The sequence below is a fragment of the Salvelinus alpinus genome, chromosome 21 (assembly GCF_045679555.1).
Source record: "Salvelinus alpinus chromosome 21, SLU_Salpinus.1, whole genome shotgun sequence".
In the NCBI taxonomy this organism is placed as follows: Eukaryota; Metazoa; Chordata; class Actinopteri; order Salmoniformes; family Salmonidae; genus Salvelinus; species Salvelinus alpinus.
The window spans coordinates 17807323-17833136 of record NC_092106.1 but is presented as its reverse complement, the minus strand read 5'-3'; the positions used below and the strand labels follow the sequence as shown (position 1 = coordinate 17833136).

Here is a 25814-nt window from a genome sequence, read left to right as displayed (position 1 = left end):
CTGACCTCAATCCCATAGAAGATTTGTGGGCAGAACTGAAAAAGCGTGTGTGAGCAAGGAGGCCTACAAACCTGACTCAGTTACACCAGCTCTGTCAGGAGGAATGGGCTACAATTCACCCACCTTATTGTGGGAAGCTTGTGGAAGGCTACCTGAAACGTTTGACCCAAGTTAAACAATTTAAGGTCAATGCTACCAAATACTAATTGAGTGTATGTAAACGTCTGACCCACTGGAAGAAATAAAAGCTGAAATAAATAATTCTCTCTACTATTATTCTGACATTTCACATTCTTAAAATGAAGTGGTGATCCTAACTGACCTAAGACCAGGAATTTTTACTAGGATTAAATGTCAGGAATTGTGTAAAACTGAGTTTAAATGTATTTGGCTAAGGTGTATGTAAACTTCTGATTTCAACTGTAGATGTGTGTACCTTAGTTCAATGGAGTACAGGCTTAACTGAATGAACAATAAAGACGGACTGCAATATGACATTTTATTAAATAGTTTGGGGAATGGCCTCGTCGACAGATGATGTGATGGCAGGTAGCCCTATGTAGCCCTATGCAGGACTCCTGGCATGGAAACCCCCCCGCTGGGAGAAAGGAGTTCCAATGATGGGCCTTCAGGTTATTATAGCTGGTGGTGGTGGGGAGGTGGATGGTGCTGAAAAGAGCAAGTGAGAGAACATGGGTAAATTTACATATAAATACATGCCATGATTTACGCCCGTTGGTTGAGAGAGGAAGGTGATAATTGCAAGAGTGAGCCCATAGGTTAAACAGCAAGCATGAGGAATGTGCATTATTGTGCCATGCTTATAGGCTATAATGTAAATAGGTGAATGATATTCCGCACATGGTTGGTAGGAAAGAGGAGAAGAAATGAGACGCTATGCTGATGATACGTTTGTATTAATTCCCACTATGCCCGTAGAATAGGAAACAGTGATTTATGTTATGCTAAATGGATAAAGTTAAACAAGCATTCAGATCAGCCTTCCTAATTGAATGTTAGTAAACTACATTTTAATCCACTAACTGTACGCTAAATGTCCAAAATGAAAACAAATAGAGTGAAGAAGGTAGATAGTTTGTGTTCTGTGGGAGAGACCTGTTTGTGTAGCCTGATTATTTGATTGTTTGTGTCTGATAGGTAGTAGGCCTTCAGCGCTCTGGAAAAACGGATCCTATTTTTACCCTAATCTCTTTCCCTAGTCTTAATATCAAATCAAATCAAAGTTTATTTGCCACTTGCCCCCGAATACAGCAGGTGTAGACCTTACAGTGAAATGCTTACTTAAAGGCCCTAACCAACAGTGCAATTTTAAAGTAAAAAATAGGTATTAGGTGAACAATAGATAAGTAAAGAAATAAAAACAACAGTAAAAAGACAGTGAAAAATAACAGTAGCGAGGCTATATACCGTAGTGAGGCTATAACAGTAGCGAGGCTACATACAGTAGTGAGGCTATAACAGTAGCGAGGCTATATACAGGCACCGGTTAGTCGGGCTAATTGAGGTAGTATGTACATGTAGATATGGTTAAAGTGATTATGCATATATGATAAACAGAGAGTAGCAGTAGCCTAAAAGAGGGGTTGGTGGGCGGTGGGTGGCAGGACACAATGCATATAGTCCGGGTAGCCAATATGCGGGGGTACCGGTTAGTTGGGCTAATTGAGGTAGTATAGTTAAAGTGACTATGTATATATGATAAACAGAGAGTAGCAGCAGCGAAAAACAGAGGTTGGGGGGGGGGGGGGGGCAATGCAAATAGTCCGGGTAGCCATTTGATTACCATTTGATTACCTGTCTTATGGCTTGGGGGTAAAAACTGTTGAGAAGCCTTTTGATCCTAGACTTGGCACTCCGGTACCGCTTGTCATGCGGTAGTAGAGAGGACTGTCTATGGCTGGGGTCTTTGACCATTTTTAGGCCTTCCTCTGACACCGCCTGGTGTAGAGGTCCTGGATGGCAGGCAGTTTAGCCCCGGTGATGTACTGGGCCGTACACACTACCCTCTCTAGTGCGTTGTGGTCGGAGGCCAAGTAGTTGCCGTACCAGGCAGTGATGCAACCAGTCAGGATGCTCTCGGTGTTACAGCTGTAGAACCTTTTGAGGATCTGAGGACCCATGCCAAATCTTTTTAGTTTCCTGAGGGGGAATAGGCTTTGTCGTGCCCTCTTTACGACTGTCTTGGTGTGTTTGGACCATTCTGGTGATATGGACACCAAGGAACTTGAAGCTCTCACCCTGCTCCACTACAGCCCCGTCGATGAGAATGGGGACATGCTCAGTCCTCCTTTTCCTGTAGTCCACAATCATCTCCTCTATCCCATCCCCTCTAACCGGAAGATGGGTACTCCCTCTCCCTTCCTACTTTCCTCCCTCCCTCCCCCCACTCTCTCTCTAACTACCAACAGGTCTTAGGACAGTGTACATGAAGATTAAGTGTTAGGTCAGTAGAGACAGTGTAGAATGCTGTAGATGATTGTTAGGTCAATGGATACAGTGTAGAATGCTGTAGATGGTTGTTAGGTCAGTAGAGACAGTGTAGAATGCTGTAGATGGCTATTAGGTCAGTGGATACAGTGTAGAATGCTGTAGATGGTTGTTAGGTCAGTGGATACAGTGTAGAATGCTGTAGATGGCTATTAGGTCAGTGGATACAGTGTAGAATGCTGTAGATGGTTGTTAGGTCAGTGGATACAGTGTAGAATGCTGTAGATGATTGTTAGGTCAGTGGATACAGTGTAGAATGCTGTAGATGATTGTTAGGTCAGTGGATACAGTGTAGAATGCTGTAGATGGTTGTTAGGTCAGTGGATACAGTGTAGAATGCTGTAGATGGTTGTTAGGTCAGTGGATACAGTGTAGAATGCTGTAGATGGCTATTAGGTCAGTGGATACAGTGTAGAATGCTGTAGATGGTTGTTAGGTCAGTGGATACAGTGTATAATGCTGTAGATGGTTGTTAGGTCAGTGGATACAGTGTAGAATGCTGTAGATGATTGTTAGGTCAGTGGATACAGTGTATAATGCTGTAGATGGTTGTTAGGTCAGTGGATAAAGTGTAGAATGCTGTAGATGGTTGTTAGGTCAGTAGAGACAGTGTAGAATGCTATAGATGGTTGTTAGGTCAGTGGATACAGTGTATAATGCTGTATATGGTTGTTAGGTCAGTGGATAAAGTGTAGAATGCTGTAGATGGTTGTTAGGTCAGTAGAGACAGTGTAGAATGCTGTAGATGGTTGTTAGGTCAGTGGATACAGTGTATAATGCTGTATATGGTTGTTAGGTCAGTGGATAAAGTGTAGAATGCTGTAGATGGTTGTTAGGTCAGTAGAGACAGTGTAGAATGCTGTAGATGGTTGTTAGGTCAGTGGATACAGTGTAGAATGCTGTAGATGGTTGTTAGGTCAGTAGAGACAGTGTAGAATGCTGTAGATGGTTGTTAGGTCAGTGGATACAGTGTAGAATGCTGTAGATGGTTGTTAGGTCAGTGGATACAGTGTATAATGCTGTAGATGATTGTTAGGTCAGTGGATACAGTGTAGAATGCTGTAGATGATTGTTAGGTCAGTGGATACAGTGTAGAATGCTGTAGATGGTTGTTAGGTCAGTGGATACAGTGTAGAATGCTGTAGATGGTTGTTAGGTCAGTGGATACAGTGTAGAATGCTGTAGATGGTTGTTAGGAGACCTGGTTTTAAATAGACTAAATATGTTAGTGTTTAAAAAGGAGCTGGATGCAGATTAGGGTTGATTGAGAAGGGAGGCCATTTTGGATGTGTCTAAAGATACAGTAGGGCCTAGATTCAAATCGGACTGTGGAAGATCCGCGTTATAGCGTGATTTACATTTAAAGGTAATTTCCCATTAAACCAGCATATGCAACTTGTACTGTGAATGTGGTCTCCGCAAACTCGGAAACATTGCCTTTAAAAGGTGCATAGCCGAAAAGGGGCGATCAGATTGAATATAGCCCTAGATCTACTAGATTTCCTCTGGTGAATCTTGGTCTTTTGGTAAACTTAAATCTACTAAACTCTCTCTAAGCTTATATTTTTGGTTGTGATGGGGTACGACAGTGAACTAAACTCCTAAGGCATTTAGAAATTATTCAAGAAATCAATTGGTAAATATCATACATCTTAAAGTCCAAAAATTGATGTAGAAATCACAGATTGGCCCTTTATGCTCCCATCTCTCTCTCTCTCTCGCTCTCTTTCTTTCATTCCACAGCTCTCCTTCAATACCGAAAAACTACTGGGACCAAAGACAGTCTCCATTCAGTCTTTTCTGTCCCCTGTCTGTCTCTCCCTCCTTCCCTTCCTCTCTGTCTCTCATCCTCTCTTTCCCTTTTCTCTCTGGGATGCGGGGCTGTAGGTGAGGCTGCGGGTGAGGGTCCGTGTCCAGTCCGAAGCTGGGGAAGCTAAAGGTGGTGCGGCGGCAGCTGCTGCAGAGGTAAACTGCTAGTGTCTGTGTGTGTTGCTTGTGCAGAAGATTCCATTCTAATTGATAGATGATACAGTACTATAGTATTAGCTGTCGTTAATAGGTATAATAGTATTGTTATAGTATTATAGTGTGTTGTTCCCAGTTGATATTATATTAATATTGTATTATATTCTTGTGTATTGTATTATGTCATAGTATTATTGTGTTTTTATCCAGGTATGAGCACCAGCCGTTTGTGTCGTGTCTGGCTGGTCTGTACGGCTGTCAATGGAGACGCTACCAGAGGGCCAAATCTCAGCCTGGGGAGTGCTGCTGCAGCAGGGTAGCCTATACACAGGCACACACACACAGGCACACACAGAGAAGCACGCTCGCACGCACACACACACACACACACACAGACTCAGGCACGTGCACAGTAAGGGTTCAACCAGTGCCCTTCTGTGAAAAAGTGTCTTTGCAGCTCTGTGGATTTTTTGTTGTTGTTGTTGACAAATTAGCCTACTTTAAAATTTTATTTTAGGTTAGGTTATTAGGTTATTTCATAAGCTCTTGAATCTCAGATAATACCCCCCTCCCTGCCCTCCCGCTCTTAGAGCGCACTTGTGTCTGACTTGCATGCAGTGACCACTGTCTGTGGGCGCCGACCGGGGAGACTTGAATACTGTTAGAGACAAAGATTGGGGCAATTCGACTGCTTGTTAGTACGAGGAAAATGTCAGCAGCAGAATAAACTCAAATCAAGTAAAAACAAGTTTGTTTCGACTGCTTAGCTAAATAGCTAGCTAGAATATTTATATCATAATTCGCTCTGATCAGCTGATATCCACTCTTTTCCTGATGTCAATCATCTCTCATGGTGTTTAGCCCTAAGAGTCACTGCCTTGCTCACAGTGTGTGATGAGTGAGTGTGTTGCTATAGATAAATAGACTGTTCTGCAGCAAGGTGCTCACACTGACTAAAGCTAGAATGTTATCTGAAACACTGACTAAAGCGAGAATGTTATCTGAAACACTGACTAAAGCTAGAACGTTATCTGAAACACTGACTAAAGCCAGAACGTTATCTGAAACACTGACTAAAGCCAGAATGTTATCTGAAACACTGACTAAAGCCAGAACGTTATCTGAAACACTGACTAAAGCCAGAATGTTATCTGAAACACTGACTAAAGCCAGAACGTTATCTGAAACACTGACTAAAGCTAGAACGTTATCTGAAACACTGACTAAAGCCAGAACGTTATCTGAAAGACTGACTAAAGCTAGAACGTTATCTGAAACACTGACTAAAGCTAGAGTGTTATCTGAAACACTGACTAAAGCTAGAATGTTATCTGAAACACTGACTAAACCTAGAACGTTATCTGAAACACTGACTAAAGCCAGAACGTTATCTGAAACACTGACTAAAGCTAGAATGTTATCTGAAACACTGACTAAAGCTAGAATGTTATCTGAAACACTGACTAAAGCTAGAACGTTATCTGAAACACTGACTAAAGCCAGAACGTTATCTGAAACACTGACTAAAGCCAGAACGTTATCTGAAACACTGACTAAAGCCAGAACGTTATCTGAAACACTGACTAAAGCTAGAACGTTATCTGAAAGACTGACTAAAGCTAGAACGTTATCTGAAACACTGACTAAAGCTAGAATGTTATCTGAAACACTGACTAAAGCTAGAACGTTATCTGAAACACTGACTAAAGCCAGAACGTTATCTGAAACACTGACTAAAGCCAGAACGTTATCTGAAACACTGACTAAAGCCAGAACGTTATCTGAAACACTGACTAAAGCTAGAACGTTATCTGAAAGACTGACTAAAGCTAGAACGTTATCTGAAACACTGACTAAAGCTAGAGTGTTATCTGAAACACTGACTAAAGCTATAATGTTATCTGAAACACTGACTAAACCTAGAACGTTATCTGAAACACTGACTAAAGCTAGAACGTTATCTGAAACACTGACTAAAGCTAGAACGTTATCTGAAACACTGACTAAAGCTAGAACGTTATCTGAAACACTGACTAAAGCCAGAACGTTATCTGAAACACTGACTAAAGCTAGAACGTTATCTGAAACACTGACTAAAGCTAGAACGTTATCTGAAACACTGACTAAAGCCAGAATGGTATCTGAAACACTGACTAAAGCCAGAACGGTATCTGAAACACTGACTAAAGCTAGAACGTTATCTGAAACACTGACTAAAGCCAGAACGTTATCTGAAACACTGACTAAAGCCAGAACGTTATCTGAAACACTGACTAAAGCTAGAACGTTATCTGAAACACTGACTAAAGCCAGAACGTTATCTGAAACACTGACTAAAGCTAGAACGTTATCTGAAACACTGACTAAAGCTAGAGTGTTATCTGAAACACTGACTAAAGCTAGAATGTTATCTGAAACACTGACTAAACCTAGAACGTTATCTGAAACACTGACTAAAGCCAGAACGTTATCTGAAACACTGACTAAAGCTAGAATGTTATCTGAAACACTGACTAAAGCTAGAATGTTATCTGAAACACTGACTAAAGCTAGAACGTTATCTGAAACACTGACTAAAGCCAGAACGTTATCTGAAACACTGACTAAAGCCAGAACGTTATCTGAAACACTGACTAAAGCCAGAACGTTATCTGAAACACTGACTAAAGCTAGAACGTTATCTGAAAGACTGACTAAAGCTAGAACGTTATCTGAAACACTGACTAAAGCTAGAGTGTTATCTGAAACACTGACTAAAGCTAGAATGTTATCTGAAACACTGACTAAAGCTAGAATGTTATCTGAAACACTGACTAAACCTAGAACGTTATCTGAAACACTGACTAAAGCCAGAACGTTATCTGAAACACTGACTAAAGCTAGAATGTTATCTGAAACACTGACTAAAGCTAGAATGTTATCTGAAACACTGACTAAAGCTAGAACGTTATCTGAAACACTGACTAAAGCCAGAACGTTATCTGAAACAGCTCGCAGCTAAAGCCAGAACGTTATCTGAAACACTGACTAAAGCCAGAACGTTATCTGAAACACTGACTAAAGCTAGAATGTTATCTGAAACACTGACTAAAGCCAGAACGTTATCTGAAACACTGACTAAAGCTAGAATGTTATCTGAAACACTGACTAAAGCTAGAACGTTATCTGAAACACTGACTTAAGCTAAAACGTTATCTGAAACAGTTTGTGGTGAGTTTGCTGATAATGCAGAGTGGACTGGGCATGTGCTGAGTATTGATTCTCTCTCTGCTGACATACTGCAACTGCAGTGTGTGTTGTTAAAGTTACTGATCTAACCCTTTATAGGAAAAATGACTCTCTGTCTTTGACTGCCTCTCTCTCTCTGACCCCCCCCCCCCCACTCTCCCTCTACCCCCCTGTGTCTCTCCCCTTCTCATCCCCTCTCCCTTCTCTCTCCCCCCTCTTCTTCCTTCTCTCTCTCCTCCAGGTGGAGTGTGGGAGCGTGGTCCTTCTGGTCCTGACCTTCCTCCTCTCCTCTCTGTTCCTCTACTTCTGGAGCCAGGCTCACAACGATTACAATGATTTTGATTGGTGGGTCACGCACACGCACGCACGCACGCACGACACACAAACACATGTGTATGACACACACACACCACCCACGCACACGCACACGTGCATGCACACACACACACCACACGCGCATATATACACACACACACACCACACATGCACAGATTGTACTATATGTATGCATTGCAGGTTTAACTTTGAGACTCTGGGATTCTGGTTCCCCTGGTCTCTGGTGCTGCTGGTTGTTGCTGCTGCTCTGTTCACCTACATCTGTCTGCTGCTGGTGAGAACTAGTACTACTACTATAAATACTACTATACTTATACTACTGATATTACTATACTATTTCTACTGTTACTACTACTGTGCAACTACTGCTGCTCGTTTCGCCTACATCTCTCTGCTGCTGGTGAGAACTAGTAATACTACTATACATACTATACATACATACTACATACTATACTTATATTAATACTATTACTATAATATTATTACTACTAATGCTGTTGCTCTGCTGCTGGTGAGAACTATAGTACTATCACTATACGAATTCTATACTACTGTTGCTGGTCTCTTCAGTACTACTACATTACTATACCACTGTACTGCTCTCTTCAGTACTACTACATTACAATACCACTGTACTGCTCTCTTCAGTACTACTACATTACTATACCACTGTACTGCTCTCTTCAGTACTACTACATTACTATACCACTGTACTGCTCTCTTCAGTACTACTACATTACTATACCACTGTACTGCTTTCTTCAGTACTACTACATTACTATACCACTGTACTGCTCTCTTCAGTACTACTACATTACTATACCACTGTACTGCTCTCTTCAGTACTACTACATTACTATACCACTGTACTGCTCTCTTCAGTACTACTACATTACTATACCACTGTACTGCTCTCTTCAGTACTACTACATTACTATACCACTGTACTGCTCTCTTCAGTACTACTACATTACTATACCACTGTACTGCTCTCTTCAGTACTACTACATTACTATACCACTGTACTGCTCTCTTCAGTACTACTACATTACTATACCAATGTACTACTCTCTTCAGTACTACTACATTACTATACCACTGTACTGCTCTCTTCAGTACTACTACATTACTATACCACTGTACTGCTGCTGCTCTCTTCAGTACTACTACATTACTATACCAATGTACTACTCTCTTCAGTACTACTACATTACTATACCACTGTACTACTGCTGCTCTGTTCATCTACATCTCTCTGTTGTTGTCTTGCAGGTACTGGCGGTGTGTTTACTGTCTGAGGGACAGAGGCTGTACCTTCACTGGAGTCACAAGGTATCTCCCATCCTCCATGGAGTACAGCACACAGTCAAATCATATCACATTGTATTGGTCCATACACATGTTTAGCAGATGTTATTGGTCCATACACATGTTTAGCAGATGTTATTGGTCCATACACATGTTTAGCAGATGTTATTGGTCCATACACATGTTTAGCAGATGTTATTGCGGGTGTAGCGAAATGCTTCTGTTTCTAGCTCCAACAGTGCAGTAATATCTAACAAGTAATATCTAACAATACACACAATCTAAAGTAAAGGAATGGAATTAAGAATATATAAATATTTGGACGAGCAATTTCAGAGCGGCATAGACTAAGATACAGTAGAATAGAATACAGTATATACTTATGAGATAAGTAATGCAAAATATGTAAACATTCTTTAAGTGACTAGTGTTCCAATTACTAAAGTGGCCAGTGATTTCAAGTCTATGTATATAGGGCAGCAGACTCTAATTCACGCACACTCACATACATCATCTGTGAAGAAGCACAGACTGATCAGGATGACACATATGTTGATTAGTCCTTTGATATTTTTCTGTGTTAGATGGGGATTGTGGTGACCCTGGCATTCGCTGTCAGTGCCACGGCTGTTCTGTCTGAGGTGTGGAGTAAAGAGTGGAAGACCCTCCTCCTCTCCCTGCAGGTTGGCCAGTCTAGCTGTCACTCACACATACACAGACCAATAAAATCAAGCGGCCCAAAGTAACAATGTGAAATGTGTATGTTCAGTTGTCTGCATTGTGATATGAACCTTTCGCTGTCTCCCCTTCTCTATTGGCTAGGTCACAGCCCCCTTTCTTCATGTAGGCGGGGTTTTATTTATGACTCTCCTGTCCTGGCCAATAGCGCTGCACTTTTTTCGCATGAACAAGAGAGGTAAGTGCTCCGATTGGCTGCTGTAAAACAAGTCCAGGTTCTGGTCGTGTTCCCCTGCTCAGACGTTGCGGACAAATGCCAGATTTTTCAAAGCCTGGATAGGTATTTTACGTATCAGCTAACCACATCTATGTTATAGCAACCTGGTGCCCAACTGCACGGTCAATGACGTGGCACACAACCATTGGCTGACGCATGCAACATCTGAGCAGAAGAACGCAACCCCTGTTGACTGAGACTGAGAGGGACCTTTTCTGAGTTGTAAACCTGACATAGACACTGCATTGTGTGTATTGTTGTGAATTGTTAGATATTACTGCACTGTTGGAGCTAGAAACACAAGCATTTCACTACACCCGCAATAACATCTGCTAAACATGTGTATGTGACAATGAAATTTGATTTGATGACGCACACTCTGTGCTTCGCTCTCTCTCTCTTTTTCCCTCTATCTCTCGCTCTCTCTTGTTTCTCTGTCATCTCCATGGTCACTGTTCTGAGTTGTCGTGGTGACGTGAAGCTGTAGGTGGACTAGCTGACTCATGTCTGGCCTCTCTGTGGAGGATAATGACACACACACACTTAAGCTGTGTCAGGTGTACAGTAGTCTGATTAGAGGAGCAATCTGCGGTTCACACAATAACAAAGCGACTCCCGCTAAGGGATGGGGCTGGAGAAATGTAACCACTCTTACCAGATTCATAGACCAAGCGTTTATACATTCATGAGTCATTTATAAATAATTCAAGAAATCAATGGGTAAATAAAAATGGATGTAGCAATCACAGATTTCCCCTGTAAGCTCTGATTTCATCATTAAGACTTGTATAACTAGAATTAGAACACTGGATCTCTGCTAGAGAGCCTGTTCCAGTATGAGGTTGTTGTGGAATATGGTCTCTCTCTCTCTCGCTCTCTCACTCACTCTCTATGGCTCTCTCACTCTCTATGGCTCTCTCGCTATCTCTCGCTCTCTCGCTCTCTTGCTCTCTATGGCTCTCTCGCTCTCTCGCTCTCTCGCTCTCTTGCTCTCTATGGCTCTCTCGCTCTCTCTCTCTCTCTCTAGTGCATCAGGTGTGTCTGTTGGGTGTGTACCTGAGTGTATTGTTCAGTCTGTACCTGGTTCCTCTGGCCATGTATTCTCCCTGCATCAGAGAAGCTGGAACCCTGGGACCCAAACCAACACTCCTCGGACACAGAGGAGCTCCCATGGTACATATCTATATATCAATAACATCATTATCAATATTATCACTATCTATATATAACATTATTATCAACATTATCACTATCAATAACTTCATTATCACTATCAATAACTTCATTATCAATATATATAAATAACATTATTATCAACATTATCATTATCTATCAATAACTTCATTATCAATATTATCACTATCTATATATAACATTAGTATCAATATTATCACTATCTATATATAACATTATTATCAATATTATCACTATCAATAACATCATTATCAATATTATCACTATCAATCAATATGACCACATACAAGATACAGGATGGCACAGAAATGTTCCCATGGTAAATCCAGTGACATTACTTTAACACAGAGACTCTGGCCTCATGTTACTTTAGAGAGTCAGAGAGAGAGTGAGTTCCTGATTAGAATAAAGTCTGGCACTGTAAAATTGACTTGGCACCGCTCTGCTGAAAACCGCTCCAGCGCTCCATGTCCTTTCCTACCGCTCTGCTGAAAACCGCTCCAGCGCTCCATGTCCTTTCCTACCGCTCTGCTAAAAACCGCTCCAGCGCTCCATGTCCTTTCCTACCGCTCTGCTAAAAACCGCTCCAGCGCTCCATGTCCTTTCCTACCGCTCTGCTAAAAACCGCTCCAGCGCTCCATGTCCTTTCCTACCGCTCTGCTAAAAACCGCTCCAGCGCTCCATGTCCTTTCCTACCGCTCTGCTAAAAACCGCTCCATGTCCTTTCCTACCGCTCTGCTAAAAACCGCTCCAGCGCTCCATGTCCTTTCCTACCGCTCTGCTAAAAACCGCTCCAGCGCTCCATGTCCTTTCCTACCGCTCTGCTAAAAACCGCTCCATGTCCTTTCCTACCGCTCTGCTAAAAACCGCTCCAGCGCTCCATGTCCTTTCCTACCGCTCTGCTAAAAACCGCTCCAGCGCTCCATGTCCTTTCCTACCGCTCTGCTAAAAACCGCTCCAGCGCTCCATGTCCTTTCCTACCGCTCTGCTAAAAACCGCTCCGCGCTCACATGAAAAAAAACTGCCACTCCAAATTCGCTCTATTCATTAAAATCACAACACCCATCTATTTTTGTGACTACTTGGACCTAACAATTGTTTTTTATGTGTTGAAACCAAACCACATGGATTTGAATGAAAAGTATTTGAATAAACATGAAAATGTAAGAAGTGAACATCATTTCAAATAGGCTACATTTCATATTAAACAGCATATAAACACTCTAAATAGGTCAGGAGCCAGACATTATTTAGGCTAGATTAATACAATTACTTCAAGGCTATTCTACAAAGAAATACATTGTGAAACATTTGATTTAAGAGATCTGATGTTTAGTTTATAAATACTTTGCTACAATGACACACTTAGTTATCTATCCACCTCGTTCTTTTCTTTTAGCATGTGCACGTAGTATGTACACCGTGCTTCAGGATGCTTGTCTTTTCAGATTCCACAATTATTATTTAATTGTGGACACTACATCACTGCACTCTGGGTTAAATGTGGAAGACACATTTCAGTTGAATGGATTCAGTTGTACAACTGACTAGGTATCCCCCTTTCCCTTTCCTCTCTTGCTCTTGGTTGTCATCTTTGTCACATTGATTTAGTCACATTGATTTTGCACCTGTGTGTTTTATCAGTTTCTTTATGAAAATATTTAGTGAACTCCATGACAGTAGCTAAAGCAAGGGGCTATAGCAGCACACAAGTAGACTACAGATGCATGCTGGGCCGGGCATCCTCTGAGCTTGTGAAGTGAGTGCTACTGGAGATAAAATTGGAGCTGGCGAGAAGGCTGACGCTCCAGCCTTTAGGAATCTCGCACCAGGCTCCAGTCAAATTGGGAATGCTCCGCTCCTCGCTCCGCTCACATACCTTGGTGTGTGCGTGCTTGTCTGTCCTCTAACAGCTTGCTCCAGAGAACACTCTAATGTCCTTTGAGAGTGCAGTGGAGGCTGGAGTGGACGGGCTGGAGACTGACGTCACTATAAGGTACACACCCCTCTGTCTGTCTTGTTTTGTCTGTCTTGTTTTTCTGTCTTGTCGTCTGTCTGTCTGTCCCCTTCTGATCCCTGTAATAGCCCCGTGTCCTTGCCAGCTTTGACCCCTGTCCTGCCTTGTCCTGTCCTGGCAGCCTTGTACTAATCCTAGAGATCAGACATTAGCGTTAGCGTCCCTTCACTCCTCACAGTTAATGTGATTACAGCCTAACTAATCCAGTTAGAGGTTAGTACTCCTGTCCAGGCCTGCTAGCCTGGCGCTGGCTGTGTTCTCTATGAGGCCTTTAGCATTAGCATGTAGCATGCAGACCTGGACTCAAATACTATTTCAAATAATTTCAGATACTTTAGCTGGGCTTGAGAAGCTGGGAGGGTGTAATGGAACCGCCCATCAGGCACTCCAGGAAGGCCAAAGCAAACGCTCAAAGTATTTGAAAGATTTAAAATAGTACATGTATTTGAACCGGGCCTGTTAGCAGGACCTTAGCTAGCAGACCGAGTGTATCTTCACCTGAGACCTGCCACACATGTCTGTCTTGACCATGTGAACGGCAGGACCTAATCTCTCCCCTCCCCCTTCTCTCTCTCCTAGTGCTGATGGCGTTCCGTTTGTGATGCATGACCTCACCCTGCAGAGGACCACTAACGTCGAGGAGGTGTTTCCTAACAGAACACACACACCTGCTGCCCTGTTCACCTGGTCTGATGTACAGCTGCTCAACGCTGGGGCCTGGTTCCTCTCTGTAAGGACACTCACACTTTTGAATGGCCACACACACACACACACACACACACACACACACACACACACACACACACACACACACACACACACACACACACACACACACACACACACACACACACACACACACACACACACACACACACACACACCACACACAGTAGCTGAATTCAGCGCCATGGGTTAGTTAGTAGCTGTATTACAGACCTCTTTTAACCATCTCTCTCTCTCTCCGCACCCCCCCCCCCCCCCAGTGGGATCCGTTTGGCACGGTGTCCTCTATGACTCCAGAGCAGCGAGCGCTAGCTGCCAATCAGACTGTTCCCTCCCTGGCTGAAGTTCTGGACGTAGCGAATCGGACGGGCAGGATAGTGTTGTTTGACCTGAGACAGCCTCCTCCTGGACACCCTTATAGAGACAACTACCTCAACATCACCCTCGACCTCATACACACACACATCAACTCCAGCCAGGTATGTGTGTGGATGGGTGGAAACCATGGTACAGGACCATGTTAGAAAGGCCTGCCGCCATGCTCTTATAAGGGACAGACTTTTTTAAGATTGTGTGTGTGTGTGTGTGTGTGTGTGTGTGTGTGTGTGTGTGTGTGTGTGTGTGTGTGTGTGTGTGTGTGTGTGTGTGTGTGTGTGTGTGTGTGTGTGTGTGTGTGTGTGTGTGTGTGTGTGTGTGTGTGTAGGTGCTGTGGCTGCCATCAGATCAGAGAGGGGAGGTACAGCAGGTGGATCCAGAACTGCAACAGACAGCAGGACAGACTGCCTCTATTCAGGAACTACAGGACAACCACATCACTTCCCTCAACCTGCACTACAGCACCATGTCTCTACAACACATCAGGTACACACCCACACACACACATGATGTACTATAAAACGTCTCTCTCCTCACCTACCATGAATGTGTGTGTTTCAGTAAGTACAGGTCGGTGAACATCAGTGTGAACCTGTATGTAGTGAACCAGCCGTGGCTCTACTCTCTGGCCTGGTGCAGTGGAGCATCCTCTGTTACCACCAACAACATGCTGCTGAGAGATATACACACACCGCTGCTCCTTGTGGTGAGACACACACACTCACACCACAGGAGGTTGGCCGCACCTTATTTGGGGAGGACAGGCTCGTAGTAATGTGTTTGATACCATTCCCTTTTCTTCGTTCCAGCCATTATTATGAGCCGTCCTCCCCTCAGCAGCCTCCTGTGACACACACACACACTGCTATTCATCATGGTGAGACACACACACACACCTCACACACACACATCGGTTCTCGTTATGGTGAGACGCACACACAAACACACACTAATGTCTTCACATGTGTTTCCCAACCCCTACAGACTCTAGAGCAGTACAGCGTGATGTGGGTTTTGACTGACCTGGTCTCTGCTGCTCTTATCGTCTGCATCTTCATATTCCACTGGTGAGTTCACAGGTTTCTACATACATGTCAAAGGTGTGTGAGTGAGATGATTACAGTGGAAAATATAATGGGTTAGTTAGGTAAAGGTGTGTCTGTAAGGTGTGTCTGTATGTGTGTGTGAAGTGTGCTATTTCTCCGTGTCCTACAGGTGGCGTGAGCGAGGCTTACACTTCTGGTCAGGCAGTCGGCAGACACACAAGACCGGGCCTTATAGCAAGTTCCGGACCGGTAAGGACAACAACAATATCATACTAAATACTGTACATCCCTATAGCCCTCTCCCATTGGACTAGTCTCCTACTTGTGGAAACACAGGCGCATATACTAAAAAGCACAGCGACATTTTCATCTCTTGCATATCTGTACAGTTTATGAGCTGGATTAGCTGTTTGTTTCTGACATTCAATTCAAATTGTAAAATACTCTCTGCTCAATGCCCGTGGTGTTCTAACCCTCTAGTTTGTTGGACTCATAACATTAAGAAGCCTGTTTCATCAGAGGCAGTATGTTAGTGCATTTTTAAGGCAGTGTACAGCCGTGCACCTCCAGGATGATTTGATATTTTACCTGGAATGCCGGCGTAAATTATTCTGTGTTCTGTCTGTGCCTTAGATCCAGTGGAGTCAGGGAGGGGTCAATGGAATCCCTTCCACTCAGAGTCTCCCACTAGAACCCTCATCTCCCTCCCTCTGGACCTTAACCCATGAACCACTCAACTCGTGAACCCTGCATGAACCAATGAACCTCCCATGAACCCTCTGGTTCTCAACCCTTGAAACCTGCATGAACCACTGAACCTCCCATGAACCATTCCCAAACCCCAAACCATTGGACCTCAACCCACACATGAACCCTGCACCAACCGCTGACCTGAACCTCAACTACCACACCCCTGACCTCTAACCCCTATCCTTTGCCCAGCAGAGCTCAGCGACGTCTGGTCCATCTCCAGTGGGAATGTCCGAACGGAACTACGGACCCCCAGTACCCTCCACACCATCACAGAAGAGTAACACACAGACACTCACACAGAGGCACATAAGTACACACACACACACAGGCACACACACAGACACTCACCCAGTCACACACACACAAAGTGTGAACGCACAAGAATAAGCAAAGGAAAACGGGGAGGAAAACAAGAGGAGGAACTGAATGTGTAAAAAGAGGAAGAGGGTGATGTAATGTGAAAGATGAGTCAGTATTTTGATCATCCTGACTAAGACTGTTGTTCCTGTGTCCTCACCTGACCAGCTCATTCACACTCATTCTGGTGACCACTGGAACTAAACAACTGAACTGCTCAAGTAGGAAATATACACTGAACAAAAATATAAATGCAACATGTAAAGTGTTGGTCCCATGTTTCATAAGCTGAAATAAGAAATCCCAGACATTTTCCATACGCACAAAAAGCTTATTTCTCTCAAATTTTGTGCACAAATTTGTTTACATCCCTGTTAGTGAGCATTTCTCCTTTGCCAAGAAAATCCATCCACCTGACAGGTGTGACATGTCAAGAAGCTGATTAAACAGCATGATCATTACACAGGTGCACCTTGTCCTGGGGACAATAAATGTCCACTTCAAAATGTGCACTTTTGTCACACAACACAATGCCACAGAAGACTCAAGTTTTGAGGGAGCGTTTAATTGGCATGCTGACTGCAGGAATGTCCACCAGAGAATTGAATGTTAATTTCTCTACCATAAGCTGCCTCCAACATTGTTTTAGAGAATTTAGCAGTACATCCAACCAGCCTCAGAACCACAGACCACGTGTAACCACTCCATCCCAGGACCTTCACATCCGGCTTCTTCACCTGAAGGATTGTCTGAGGGGGGGGGGGGGCACGGCTCCCCAGTGGGTGGGCCTATGCCCTCCATTGCTGCACCCCTACCCAGTCATGTGAAATACATAGATTAGGGCCTAATGAATTTATTTCAATGGACTGATTTCTTTCTATGAACTGTAACTCAGTAAAATCTTTGAAGTTGTTGCATGTTGCGTTTCGATTTTTGTTCAGTATATATTTTTTGTTCTCATAACTGTACAGACATCAGCTGCATTAGAGGAATTGATGAATAGTGTCTTATATTGTGTGAGTGAGTGGATGCAGGTGAACACTGACTGTACTGTGGTTTTAATGATCATGAGTTGCTATTTAGATTTGAATGTATGACCAAGCAGTAGCCTAGTGTTTTAGCATGGCAGTGAAATACAGCGTCTGCTTCTGCAAACGTACATCTATCTATCATAAGATATACTCCTAAAGAATTGTTTATTTTGAGGTTGTAGAAGCTATGTGAGTATGACTTTCTGGTGTTAATCTGAGGGTTGGTTGGTAATGGCTCTGTGGACAGTGTTGAGTGGGAGATAGTAGATCTAAGTGCCATAGGAGACACACTGTCCACAAGCCACCGGCCAGCCATACAGAGGATAGATGAGCGGTTTTAGGGGGCTTCTACAGAACTTTTGGAATTATCTGAAGCCTTCTAGAACTCTCACAATACATTCTAGAACACTCCAAGACAAAAAATACATGTTGACAGTAAACCATCTAACAACAGAGCAGTTGATATTCTGATGACCAGAGGGCAAAATAATGATAGTTTGCCATTGGTGGAATTGCACTCCACCTTGCTTGCATTAGAGACCGCTAGGCTATACAAATACCATGCTATAAGGAATCGAAACCTACATTTGGTCCCAACAATGATTCAAAGGTATCAAACACTCAATGTAATTGTTGTTAAATAGCAAAAGGCTACATAGTATTTCTGGTCGTTTTCTGTTTAACAGGATGACCATTTTGTTTTAATGTATGAGCCTTCTCTATGTTATTTTACTGTAACTATTTTCTGACTGTAAATGGTATTACCTGATATTAAAAATCTTTAAAGGGTTGAGATGGTTGTTGTTTATTCATTGATTAACCCATTTGATTCTATGTCCACAGTATAACGCTACTTCTGTTACTCATTGGGGGGTGCAGAGGAGAGGCGGGGCAAAGAAAACTATACTAACGCCATCTCTGACGGTAGCTCCACCGTCATCATGTCTTCTGTCCAAACAGTAGAGCAACACAGCTGCTGTAGTAATGCTGTAGTAATATTACCCAGACAGACCGGGGACATTGTGCATCCTAAATGGCACCCTTTTCCCTAGTACATTTATTTTGCCCAGAGCCTTATTTTTTTTACCAGGGACCATAGGGCTCTAGTTAAAAGTAGTGCACTATATAGGGAATAGGGTGCCATTTGTTGTAAACCACACGTTGAGCTTTATAGTGGAAATTCACCCAGAACTCTGTGTTGCTAGTGTAAACTGTATCCCCTCAGGTCTATAGATTCACTCCTCATACAAACCATAGTTTCACTAAATGGACAGAGACTTTACACAATGTAAATATAAAACAAGTACCAAAAATCTTAAACTAAAACTAAAATATTCAACAGCAGACAGACAGGTTAGTTAGGGCTGGATGGAGGTTCTGCTCCTCTGTGCAGAACAGGAGAAACAGACAGTAACATCAGCATCCTGCCTGAACTAACACATACAGTGCTTTGCAAAAGTATTCACCCCCTTGGCGTTTTTCCTATTTTGTTGCATTACAACCTGTAATTTAAATGGATTTTTATTTGGATTTCATGTAATAGACAAACACAAAATAGTCAAAATTGGTGAAGTGAAATTTAAAAAATAACTTGTCTCAAAAAAAAAGAAAATAAAGTGGTGCGTGCATATGTATTCACCCCCTTTGCTATGAAGCCCCTAAATAAGATCTGGTGCCACCAATTACCTTCAGAAGTCACATAATTAGTTAAATAAAGTCCACCTGTATGCAATCTAAGTGTAACATGATCTCAGTATATATACACCTGTTCTGAAAGGCCCCAGAGTCTGCAACACCACTAAGCAAGGGCCACCACCAAGCAAGCAGCACTATGAAGACCATGGAGCTCACCAAATAGGTCAGGGACAAAGTTGTAGAGAAGTACAGGGTTGGGTTATAAAAAAATATTATCCCATGGAGCATCATTAAATCCATTATTAAAAAATGGAAAGAATATGACACCACAACAAACCTGCCAAGAGAGGGCCGCCCACCAAAACTCACAGACCAGGCAAGGAGGGCATTAATCTGAGCTCCACAGTGGAGATTGGAGTATCTGTCCATAGGACCACTTTAAGCCATACACTCCACAAAGCTGGCCTTTAAGGAAGAGTTGCCCGAAAAAAAATAAGCAAACGTGGGAGACTGCCTAAATATATGGAAGAAGGTCAGATGAGACTACAATTTTGCTTTTTGGCCATCAAGGAAAATGCTATGTCAGGCACAAACCCAACACCTCGCATCATCCCGAGAACACCATCCCCACAGTGAAGTATGGTGGTGGCAGCATCATGCTGTGGGGATGTTTTTCATCGGCAGGGACTGGGAAACTGGTCAGAATTGAAGGAATGATAGATGGTGCTAAATACAAGGAAATTCTTGAGGGAAACCTGTTTCAGTTTTCTAGAGATTTGAGACTGGGATGGAGGTTCACCTTCCAGCAGGACAATGACCCTAACCATACTGCTAAAGCAACACTTGGTGGTTTAAGGGGAAACATTTAAATGTCTTGGAATGGCCTAGTCAAGCCCAGACCTCAATCCAATTGAGAATCTGTGATATGACTTAAAGATTGCTGTACGCCAACGGAACCCATCCAAATTGAAGGAGCTGGAGCAGTTTTGCCTTGAAGAATGGGCAAAGATCCCAGTGGCTAGATGTGCCAAGCTTATAGAGACATTGTCACGCCCTGACCTTAGAGATCCTTTTTATGTCTCTATTTTGGTTTGGTCAGGGCGTGAGTTGGGGTGGGCATTCTATGTTTTGTGTTCTATGTTTTCTATTTCTGTGTGTTTGGCCGGGTGTGGTTCTCAATCAGAGGCAGCTGTCTATCGTTGTCTCTGATTGAGAACCATACTTAGGTAGCCGTTTCCCACCTGTGTTGGTGGGTAGTTGTTTTCTGTTTTGTGTTGCTGCACCTTACAGTACTGTTTCGTTTTCGTTTCACTCTCTTTGTTATTTTGTTTAGTGTTTCTGTTCTAATAAAAATAACATGAACACTTGTCACGCTGCGTTTTGGTCCGATGATTCCTCATCTTCAGACGACGAACGTTACAGACATACCCCAAGAGACTTGCAGCTGTAATTGCTGCAAAAGGTGCCTCTACAAAGTATTGACTTTGGGGGGGTGAATAGTTATGCATGCTCAAGTTGTCTGTTTTTTTGTCTTGTTTCTTGATTGTTTCACAAAAAATATTTTGCATCTTCAAAGTGGTAAGCATGTTGTATAAGTCAAATGATACAAACCCCCAAAAAATCGATTTGAATTCCAGGTTGTAAGGCAACAAAATAGGAAAAATGCCACGGGGGTGAATACTTTCGCAAGCCACTGTAGTTTGCGTCCTAAATGACTCCCTATATAGTGCGCTACTTTTGACCTGGGCACTATAAAGGGTATCATTGGGATGTCGGGTATAGAACTCTTCATACAGAACTCAGAATCTACGATGGATCAGGTGTTTTCCAGCTGAGTCAGATCTAGACCTGGTTCAACTAAAGATTGTAGGGAACTTTGCAACCCTAGTTCTAGTGAGTATGACAAAGGCCATTGTTGAGTTAAACACGTCTCATAGAGCTACAGTACATAGATCTGCAAAAAAACTACAGATAATGATCCTTTCTGGTCAAACACTTATGCTCCATGTTAAAACTCCAGGGCAGGCAGTCCACCCGAGGATTACAGCAGACAGACAAACCTCTGAGCTAAAGCCTAATTATACCATACGCAAGTAGGCAACACAATAACATCTTGCGTTGTTGTGTTGAGTTACAACTCCCGAGGCTGCCCGTTTGCATATTTCTGCTACTCAAGTACGCAGAACTGTCAATTTGCAAAGCTTGCGTTGCATACTTGCGTAGGCTCTGTATAAGTTAGCTTTAACTCTGGTGATAAGAAACACAAAACAAACACAAGAATAATATAAAAAACAACAGACTGACCAGAACTGCAGCGGCTGTCACATAGACTACCATGCTGCTTCAGAAACAGAGGCAACTGGCTTAAAAGCCACGTTAAATAAAAAACAACAGTTAAGGCTTTTAAAAAAACTAAAAATATACCTATGTTTTGACAGTTCAGTGAAAATCTATTCAGCTACAGTAAGAGCATGCAAACCTCTTTTCTTCCAGGTCTGTTTATGACAGTGTATTAAAGCTTTTTATGGTTATTTTACTCAGTAAGTTAACTTAATTCTTCTTTTCAGTAACTACTTAATTGTCTAGCTAAAGTACCCAATCACATGGCTCTCCATTCAGTCTGTCCATCCAATGATTGGTTAATAACAAGCGTCTCCTTGTTAACAGACTACCAACTCTTCAGTTTGAATGAAATGTTCCAAAAACACTAATTTAACGTTTTTTGTATGTGTGTGTGTGTGTGTGTGTGTGTGTGTGTGTGTGTGTGTGTGTGTGTGTGTGTGTGTGTGTGTGTGTGTGTGTGTGTGTGTGTGTGTGTGGTGTCTCTGGGAAGATAAAGGGGCGGGGCTTAGAGGTAGTCATCCTCACTGGAAGGCTCGTCATCAGGATCGTTGCTAGGGTTGTTGCTAGAGGCGTTGCTAAGGTCGTTGCTATGGGCATAGCTGGAGGCAGTGCTAGAGGATGGGCTGCGGCTCATTCTCCACACCTGGTTAGAGAAGCTCCTCCCCCAGCTGCAGGGCTGGCCAACAGGTCGCAGTATTCTAATAAGCTCTGCAGCTTCCTGCCAATAGGAAGTTCACTTGCTGTGGCCCCGCCCAGTTCTCTGTTTACTCATGGTGGTCAACATCTGGCTGATGTAGGAAGTGAGGAGGTCATCCATCTTATAGCCCTGAAAACACACACACACACACACACACACACACACACACACACACACACACACACACACACACACACACACACACACACACACACACACACACACACACACACACACACACACACACACACACACACACACACACACACACACACACACACACACACACATCTGAGTGTTTTCATCAAGTGCGTGTGTGAGTGCGTGTGTATGTGTACATGTGCGTACGTGAGGGCATGTGTGTTTATTACGTGTGTGTGTGTGTGATTGTGTCTCACCAGTGAGGTCTCACACAGCAGCTTGCTGCCCTTGACCAGGTTGCCGATGGTGATGTGGAAGTAGGTGTTACCGCTGCTCCAGTTGGAGATCTTAGTGAATGGGTGGGTGGTCAGGATGTCCTGTTGTAGACATACACACACGCATCAGTGAAATACCAGGTAACACATGTTCATACACATACACCTAGAGAAAGAGATGAGAGGTCATGTAACACACACACAGGACATTTCCCCTTGGGAATTAATAAAGGACATAACTAGACACACACCTTGGTCTTTGGGTCTATGAGGCTGACTCCATGCTTGTTGATAGCAATCAGGAGGATCTCTGGGAAGTTGGGCTCTGTGGTTTGCTGAACAGAGAGAATATCACACTGACTGAGAGGAGGTACACAATATTAGACAGACAGACAGACAGACAGACAGACAGACAGACCAGACCAGACCAGACCAGACCAGACCAGACCAGACCAGACCAGACCAGACCGACAGTATCGTTACCCCAAGATAAGATTGAGAATGACATCACTGAGCGGCATGGTTACCTTGACTTCGAAGAAGGCGGATCCGAACGTGGCCCATTTGAAGATGATCTTCAGGAAGTGGAGTTTGGCCTCCTCCCTGGACTTACCAGCCTGCTTATTGAAATACGCTACTACAGACTACAAACACACACAGATATGGACAATTGTATGCAAAGTCACAAACACACACACAGCCACACACCAAAAAACAGAGACAAAACAAACGATAAAACAGCTGATTAGGTCACAGATAAAGATACTCTGAACGCAGTAGTCAATCATGAGGAAGACTGCCATTAAGAATAGAGCCAGGGCAGCTAATTAGAGCCCAGGAGAGTTGGGAGAAGTCTCGTCTCACCCGTTTCCAGTCATCTGGGGAGAGCTGGCGAATCAGGTCCTGCGGCACCAGCTCCCGGAGGATCTTGGGTATTGAGGGGAAGTGTGACTTGTCGTCTTCATACTTCACCCTGTAGATCAACGCTCCCAGCTGGAACACCTCGTCACGACTACACTTATGGTAACCACGGAGATACTTAGGCAGTTCCTAGCAACCAAAGGGCAAAAATGACCAGTTACAGTCTCACTCCAACTTAGTTTTAATGGTTCCTAAAATCAGAACAGATCATGGCAAAAAGTGTTTTAGCTAATCAGCTCCGTGGTCTTGGAATTCTCATCCAGACCAGCTAGAAACCCCAGAATCTTGTTTCCTTGGAGGAGTTGAAAAGTTTGGTTGACTCACATGTTACTGAGGAATGTGATTGTCATTAGGACTTGATGTGGTGGTACGTATAATAGATTTTTCTAAAATCTATGACGATTTTATGTTTCTGTAATTGAAATGTTTGTCAACATCAACATTTTTTACTTTTTTTATGGCGTGTCTATGTCTGTAAGTTGTTACAGTATGTCTGATATTTGGCTCAAACATTGTTCCCCCCTGCTGCTGTCTTGGTTGGACCAGGTCTCTCTTGAAACATTGATTTTATCTCAATGAGACTAACCTGGATAAATAAAAGGTAAAAACTAAATATTCCTGGAGATCACATTCATGGTAAACGCTGTATGTGTCGGCTCAAGCCATAACAACAAACAACGCACCTTTGATTGAATCTCAGCCTTAGTATGTGAACATTGTCAGGGTTTGAACCTGGGAAGTTTACTTAGGACAAGTGGAACCAGTTCCGTTACACCCACCCACCCCCCCTCCTACCTGGTAGTAGTGGAAGATGGAGTCAGCGAAGGAGTCTTTACCAGGAACAGTGTTGGTCCACAGCTTCTTCATGAAGAACACCTGGTAGGTCAGAGACGGTACGATACCTACACACACACGTTAAAGTCATTAAAGGGATAGTTCATGTTAAATAGATAGTACATTTTAAAGGGATAGTTCATTTTAAAGGGATAGTTCATGTTAAAGGGATAGTTCATGTTAAAGGGATAGTTTGTATTAAAGGGATAGTTCATATTAAACAGATGGTACATATTAAAGGGATAGTTCACTCTAAATCATAGTTTTTATGACATACCATCTTTAGAGGGCCGGGCCTTCTTGATCCAGTCTGTGAGGTGTCTGACAAAGTCAAAGAAGAAATCTCCCTCTGGTACACTGATCACCTACAACACACACACACACACACACACACACACACACACACACATACACACACACACACATACACACACACACACACACCACACACACAAAGAAGAGTTGGGGCATGTTGGAGAGCATCAACTCTGTGATATATTGTGGGTAAATTGTGATTGATCTACAAATAATAATGAGTAGTTATTTATGATCATCCAGGTGATTTGTAGATCAGCCAGTCAGCTGCTGCCTGCTAAATCTGCTGCATTGACGAACAAGGCATTAGTGTGTGTGTGTGTGTGTGTGTGTGTGTGTGTGTGTGTGTGTGTGTGTGTGTGTGTGTGTGTGTGTGTGTGTGTGTGTGTGTGTGTGTGTGTGTGTCTATCACCTTATCGGAGATCTTTACGAACAAGCTGAATCCTTCGGGTGATTTGAGCAGCAGGCGAGCAGAGATCGCCAAACAGAAGTCTTTAGCCTTGGTGCTGGACTCCACCTCAAATGCCTGTCAATTACACACACCAGCCAATCACAGCACAGTAAACACCTGTCAGTCACATGCACCAGCCAATCACAGCACAGTTAAGGCCGGTCAATCACACACACCAGCCAATGACAGCACAGTAAACACCTGTCATTCACGAACATAAATCATAAATCATCACATCACTGTATACGCCTATAAATCACAAACATAAATCATAAATCATCACATCACAGTATACGCCTGTAAATCACAAACATAAATCATAAATCATCACATCACAGTATACGCCTGTAAATCACAAACATAAATCATAAATCATCACAGTATACGCCTGTAAATTACAAAC

The 25814-nt window shown here is 43.0% G+C and overlaps 2 protein-coding genes across 2 annotated transcripts in view; one reads left to right on the top strand and one right to left on the bottom strand.

Moving 5' to 3' along the window:
- Positions 1-518: 518 nt before the first annotated feature.
- LOC139548454 (glycerophosphodiester phosphodiesterase domain-containing protein 5-like) lies at positions 519-18589 on the top strand. The gene is made up of 17 exons (XM_071358164.1): positions 519-549; positions 4413-4473; positions 4684-4789; positions 7943-8046; positions 8218-8311; positions 9310-9369; positions 9930-10028; positions 10168-10261; positions 11328-11473; positions 13408-13490; positions 14091-14241; positions 14498-14716; positions 14941-15098; positions 15174-15318; positions 15597-15679; positions 15828-15907; positions 16604-18589. The coding sequence occupies exons 1-17, from the start codon at positions 519-521 to the stop codon at positions 16690-16692; spliced, it is 1803 nt and encodes a 600-aa protein (XP_071214265.1). The 3' UTR covers positions 16693-18589.
- Positions 18590-19304: 715 nt separating this feature from the next.
- LOC139548453 (unconventional myosin-VIIa-like) overlaps positions 19305-25814 on the bottom strand; it is a 36986-nt gene continuing 30476 nt past the window's right edge. Inside the window, 8 exon segments of the mRNA XM_071358163.1 lie at positions 19305-22603; positions 22873-22992; positions 23142-23225; positions 23418-23534; positions 23755-23940; positions 24607-24713; positions 24923-25010; positions 25373-25486. Of these exon segments, the coding sequence (XP_071214264.1) occupies positions 22511-22603; positions 22873-22992; positions 23142-23225; positions 23418-23534; positions 23755-23940; positions 24607-24713; positions 24923-25010; positions 25373-25486 (909 nt within the window). The 3' untranslated portion in view covers positions 19305-22510.